The following is a 6839-nucleotide window of genomic DNA, read 5'->3' on the forward strand; positions in this document are numbered from 1 at the left end:
AATTTATATTAAACTTTAAAATTTAATTATGTATATTTTTAATTTTAATCTCTCCGGACTCTCTCTCTCAGTCGCTTTTTAAAATTTCTAATAAATATAATTCTTTTGTTAATTTTAAGGATTAAACTACTCCTTTATAAAATAAATCTTAAATAAAATAATTAATAAGAATATTATAAAAATATAATTATTTAATTATATCAAATAGTTTAATAATATTATTTAATCATATTAAAAAATAACATATAAAAAATGTCACACATAAAAAAATTATCCTGGCGTTATAAATTAAAGATAAGATTGCGAGTCCTAAGTGCCACACATACTTTTACCGTCGTAGCAACTGTGCAGCCATGTCCTCCGGCAACACTAAACTCTCTCAGGTCCTCCTCATCCCGAGCTCCGGCATGGGCAATCTCAATCCGTTCGTCCGACTCGCCAACGCACTTTCCGACCGCGGCATCTCCATCTCTCTCCTGACCGTCCACCCCACAATAACCGCAGCCGAATCCAGCCTCCTCTCCTCCCTCTCATCATCCCTTCTCATTGACTTCCCTCTTGCCCCATTTGAACCTTCTCTCTTCCCCGAGTCCTCAGACCCCATCACACTCCGATGGGAATCCATTCGCCGCTCCGCCCACCTCCTTCCTTCTGTCATCTCTACCATATCACCACCAGTCTCACCCCTCATCATAGATATCACCATCGCCTCCACCTTCCTCCCAGTGCCTGTCGCCGCAAACATTCCCTGATAAGCACACGTTATAAGCTGAGTAGCTTATACTGCAACGCCGCCTAGCTTAAGCATTTTCCCAATTCTCTGTTAAAGCAGACATGCACATACAAGCTCTTTTAATCTCAGCCGTGAATGCCTAACGGATTGATCCAATGGCTAGTATCTTTTCATACATTATATATACTGTATGAAGGACAGTGAAGGAATGCAAGAAAGGTTTCTAAGAATACTGTTCATCTCTTGCAGGTTGAAGATAACAAGTTGAAGAAGCTTCTCATGATATCAGAGCTCACCAGGATTCTTCTCTGATTCATAATCCCTTCTTCAAAATTTTCAGAATGAGCACTGCCGATTCGTCAGGCAACAACTCCTCCGTCTCCTCTCAAAACCCGGCGAAGATGGGTGGTGCCATTATTCCACCACAACTCAAGTTTCTGATACTCAATATGAAGTCGGTGATGAATACTCAACTGACTTCAAATAATTATCTCCTCTGGAAATCTCAAGTGCTCAAGCTCTTTACTGCGAACGGGTTTGACGGATGCTTGGACGGAACGACACCAAAACCGGAAAAACACAGTTAAAGATTCAGGTGAAGTTGTTCTTAATCCTAACTATCAAACCTGGATCCTTATAGATCAAAATCTATCAGCTGCTTTGTATTCTGTGATTTCACAAAGTCTCTTGCCATATATTTTGAATCTGGAAACCTGTGCGGATATCTGGAAAACGATCGAACGACGTCTGCAATCGTCGAATCGTTCCAGACTACTCCAGTTAAAGAACGAGTTGCATCACGTCACCATGAAAGATAGAACTATGTTGCAGTATCTTTCTGATATTAAGAGCAAATGTGACGCGATAGCTTCCTTCGGCACTCCATTAGACCCCAAAGATGTTATCATGTATACTTTGAATGGACTGCCTCCGGGTTACCAGGCATTTAAAGCCTATATTAGAGCGAATATGCAGCCAATCAATATAGATGAATTTTATGCCTTGTTATGCAGTGAAGAACTCAACATTGCTGTTGAACGTGCTTGTGAAAATCAGTTGCTTCCGTCTACCGATCCTCAGCTTGCTCTGGCTGCCTCCCACGGTCGTGGCTGTTTTCGCTCTAACAGAGGTCGTGGAAGATATATTTCCACTAATCCCTCTCCGGTACAGCAATCTACACAGTTTTGACAATCTGGACAGTCTGCCAATACAAATTATATCGAATGTCAAATCTATCGCAAACCAGGACATTCTGCATTCAAGTGTTGGCATAGAGCCAATCTGCAATATCAACCTGCCTCTTCCTCTGCATTCGTAGCCAGTTCGGCCTCATAAACTAATGACTGGGTGTTAGATTCAGGTGCCACCTCTCATCTAACACCTGATTTTACTTAAATTCAAAATCCACAGCAATACATGGGAACTCAACAAGTGCAAATCGGCAATGGAGACATGCTACCAATTACTCATTCTGGTCAAGGCCTTCTACCTACTCCTCATCGTAGGCTCCTCTTAAATCCTTTGCTTCATGTGCCTTCCATTTCCCATAATCTAATTTCTATCAACAAATTAGTTCAAGATAATCCTTTCTCTATTCAATTTGACAAATCTGGATTTTCTATAAAGGATTTGATGAACAATCAAATTCTTCTCCAAGCTCCATCCCGTCAACGCCTCTATAGATTGCAAGCTTCTTCAACAATCAACACATCTCCCATTGTTCTCCTCAGTACACTTTGGCATCGTCGCTTGGGCCATCCATCCACTTCAACACAAGCAACTTTACCTGTTGCCTTTAGGACTTTATCTTCTAGGTTTCATTGTAAATCTTGTGCTCTTTCAAAGAGTCACAAATTATCTTTTTCTCATTCATCAAATTGTAGTACAAAACCTTTAGAGTTGATACATAGTGATGTATGGGGACCTTCCCCAATTTTGTCAAATCAAGGTTTCAAATATTACATATTATTTGTGGATGATTTTTCTCGTTTTTGTTGGGTTTTTCCAATGCGCCTTAAATCTGAAGCTCACTCTAAGTTTTTAATTTTTAAGTCCTGTGTGGAAAAGCAATTCAACAAATCCATAAAGATCCTTCGATCAGACAATGGTGGTGAATACATTAATTCTTCTTTTCAAACTACCTTAACAGAATCTGGCATTGTACACCAACTAACTTGCCCTTATACGCCAGAACAAAATGGTGTTGTGGAACGAAAGCATCGTCATATAATTGAAACACTACGCAGCCTTCTTTTAGATGCCCATTTACCTTACTCATTTTGGCCTGACACCCTCCTTACAACCATCTATTTAATTAACCGATTAACTATCTCACCTGTTCCTAAACTCTCCCCTTTCCAACTTTTATATCACAAGCCACCTTATTATAATTTTTTAAAAACCTTTGGATGTTTATGTTACCCTTGGTTACCAAATCTTCCACAAAATAAATTTGAACCAAAGCCATCCCCATGTGTTTTTCTAGGCTATGCATCAACTACTAAAGGTTACAAATGCTACAATATTGAATCTCACAAAATCTTCATATCTCGGCATGTTCAATTCTTTGAACATATTTTCCCTTTTCAAACACAATCTAAACCAATTCCCTTTAACTCACCTCTTCAAGTTCAACCTCCTTTATCATTAGTTCCAATCACCTCCTCCAAGCATACACAAAATCCTACTTCCAACATGCCCTCTAACACTCAAATTCCCGAACATGTTCCCTTATCAAATTCTAACTTACCTCCTACACCGTCCAATTCTGATCCATTTCCAAACACTTCCCAAACTCCTTTTGTACCCTTCTCGGCTACATCTACTTCAAACAACCTAAATCCATCTTTTCAACAAACTCATCCTATGCTTACTCGCTTCAAAACTGGTCATCTAAAACCAAAAAATATTGTTAGCATGTCCCATTGCTTACAACCTCTAGATCCCTCCGGTTATACTCAAGCTTCTAAGCACTTAAAGTGGAGGCAAGCTATGTCAGCCAAATTCGATGCCTTATAAGCACAGGGTACTTGGATACTCGTGCCTCCCTCACCCATTCAAAATGTTCATGGGTGCAAGTGGATTTATAAAACAAAATATAATGCAGATGGCACTATTGCAAGAAACAAAGCATGTTTAGTGGCTCAAGGTTTTAAGCAAGAGTATGGCTTAGATTACTTGGAGACATTTAGTGTGGTTGCAAAGTTTCCAACTATACGCATTCTTCTTACAGTTGTCGTGACACACAAGTGGAAGATTCTACAATTAGACGTTTCGAATGCGTTTCTTCATGGAGATCTTCAAGACACAGTGTATATGTCTCAACCAATTGGATTCGTTGATCCATTGCTACTGAATCATGTTTGTTTACTCAAAAAGTCCATTTATGGCTTGAAGCAATCTCTAAGACAATGGTTTGCTAAATTCTCTACTCACCTAATTAATTTATGTTTTCAACCCAGTTCAGCCGACCCTTCCCTTTTATTCTACAAACATGATTCCAAAATTTTATACATCCTAATCTATGTGGATGATATATTATTAACTGGCAATGACGAGCCTTTTATTCATCAGCTGCTAACTGATTTACATCAGAATTTTAGTTTAAAAAATATGGGAACAATTCATCATTTCCTTGGAATTATGGTTCAGTCACTACCAACCGGTCTTTCTCTCTCTCAGGCAGCCTACGCATCCAACATCATCTCACGGGCTGGCATGGACTCTTGCAAGCTGCTTCAAACGCCAATGGCTATTAAGGCTGAGTCTTCTTCTAACAGTGAACAACCATTTCACAATCCCGAGCTGTATAAACATCTGGTTGGCTCCTTACAGTATTTAACTGTAACGAAACCTGATATCTCTTTTACAATTAACAAATTGTGCCAATTCATGCATAAACCATCTAATGGTCACTTCTCTTTGCTCAAACGGCTACTCCGGTATCTCAAAGGCACCTTATCATTTGGACTCTTGATCCAACCGACCGGCTTACAATTATCTGCTTTTTCTGATTCTGATTGGGCAGGCGATCCAATTGATCGTAAATCTATGACTGGATATTGTGCTTTCATTGGACGCAATCTTATCTCATGGTAGGTGAAGAAACAGCATACGGTTGCTCGGTCCTCTACGGATGCCGAGTATAGATCTTTAGCCACTGCGGCTGCTGACATTTTATGGTTGAGACGACTTTTGCTCGAGTTTGACATTTCAATCAATGACCCAACTACCCTCTACTGTGACAACATTTCAGCAATCTCTTTAGCAAATAATCCAGTGTTTCATGCTCGTACCAAACATATAAAGATTGACTGTCATTTCAATAGAGATTGTGTGAAATCTAAATCTGTCACTATTCAACATGTCACCACAGTTGATCAAGTGGCTGATATTTTCACTAAACCTTTGTCAACCAAACGTTTTCAAGATCTCAGAACCAAGCTTACACTCTTTGACACGAGTGTCATCTTGAAGGGGGGTGATAAGCACACGTTATAAACTGAGTAGCTTATACTGCAACGCCGCCTAGCTTAAGCATTTTCCCACTTCTCTGTTAAAGCAAACCTGCACATACAGGCTCTTTTAATCTCAGCCGTGAATGCCTAACGGATTGATTCAATGGCTAGTATCTTTTCATACATTATATATACTGTATGAAGGACAGCGAAGGAATGCAAGAAAGGTTTCTAAAAATACTGTTCATCCTCTTATTTTCTTCCCTGTTTTCCTCTACTTCGTTTTCTCTTGCAGGTTGAAGATAACAAGTTGAAGAAGCTTCTCATTCCCTGCTTCATTTTTTTCATCTCGTTTGCTTCCATGCTCGCTCTCTGTTATGCTTTCCCCTTCGTTCCCAATCCCATCGGTACTGACGTCAAGATAGCCGACAGCGTTCTCAATATTCCATAGTACTCCATCCCACCGCCCCTCCGAAACCCGAACCATCTCTTCACCACCCAATTCATAGAGAGCGGTCGTGCACTTACTCTGGCGAACGGTATCATCCTTAATACATTTTTAGCCTTGGAGCCCGAGTTGCTCGCTGCGTTCAATGCCGGTGAGGTCGTTCCCGGATTCCCGCCAGTGATTGCTTTAGGCCCTTTACCTCTCGAAAAAAAACAGCCATCTTCCCCCTCGCCAGCGCTAAGGTGGCTTGATGAACAGCCGGAGAAGTCGGTGATTTACGTGAACTTCGGAAGCCGCTCGGCGATGTCGATGGAGCAAATCAGAGAATTGGGGCTGGGCTGGAGATGAGTGGGTGTCGGTTTTTCTGGGTGGTGAAAACCGCGAAGGTGGACAGAGAAGAGAAGTCGGTGGAGATTGAGAAATTATTTGGAGAAGGATATGTGAAGAGAGTGGAAGAGAGGGGGTTGGTGGTGAGAGAGTGGGTAGAGCAGGATGTTGTTCTTTTTCACCGTGCAGTGGCCGGATTCTTGAGCCACAGTGGGTCGAATTCGGTGACAAAGGCGGCCGCGGCCGGGTTGAGGATGCTCGTATGGCCAAGAGGGGGAGATCAAAGGGTGATTGCGGCGTCGGTGCGGAGAAGTGGGCTGGGAATATTGATGCGGAGCATCTTTGACACGATGAGATGCAGGAGTATTATACCCAGCCATGTGCCTGTTTCAGGGACGTTCCACTTCCTTATTACTTTATTGCAGTTTTTAGGCCGTTAGCACATGAGCTAACTTTATCTTCCCTTTAGCCAGTTTTAGAACGTCTAAAAGGTTCTATATTACTCCTGGGTTAGCCGGGTTGAGGCAGTCTTTTTGATATACAAATTCCAAGTAGTTTCTCTACTACTATTTCATTGCTTTACGCATTTCCTCTGTTTTTCGGCTAACAATTCTGTGCAGATTACCTACACCAGATTGGTATCAGAGCCAGATGGCTGAAAACAGTAGACGGGTGGCTCCCGGTGATGAACGAAGCCTCGAAGCCCTGTGGGCAGAGCATCGGCGATTGTCGCAGCATGTGGAGGAGATCGCAACCGAAGCTCAACAGTTCCAGGCGGATGTGCGCAGAGATCTGCGTTCCATTCTTGCACGCCTGGATCGTAATCCGGTAATGCGGACGGCATTACCAAATAATCCGGTGGAACGGCGTGGGA

At 41.6% G+C, this 6839-nt stretch overlaps 1 protein-coding gene across 1 annotated transcript in view; it reads left to right on the forward strand.

Annotated features, from left to right (window-relative positions):
• Positions 1-6405, forward strand: part of LOC110097096 — a 14486-nt gene extending 8081 nt beyond the window's left edge. The window contains 8 exon segments of the mRNA XM_020823332.2: positions 290-748; positions 1074-1315; positions 1374-1862; positions 3840-4093; positions 4385-4552; positions 4832-5011; positions 5642-5969; positions 5972-6405. Coding sequence (XP_020678991.2) covers positions 290-748; positions 1074-1315; positions 1374-1862; positions 3840-4093; positions 4385-4552; positions 4832-5011; positions 5642-5969; positions 5972-6405 — 2554 coding nt within the window.
• Positions 6406-6839: the final 434 nt, after the last annotated feature.

This window comes from Dendrobium catenatum, unplaced genomic scaffold (genome assembly GCF_001605985.2).
Source record: "Dendrobium catenatum unplaced genomic scaffold, ASM160598v2 fragScaff_scaffold_54, whole genome shotgun sequence".
NCBI classification, from domain to species: domain Eukaryota; kingdom Viridiplantae; phylum Streptophyta; class Magnoliopsida; order Asparagales; family Orchidaceae; genus Dendrobium; species Dendrobium catenatum.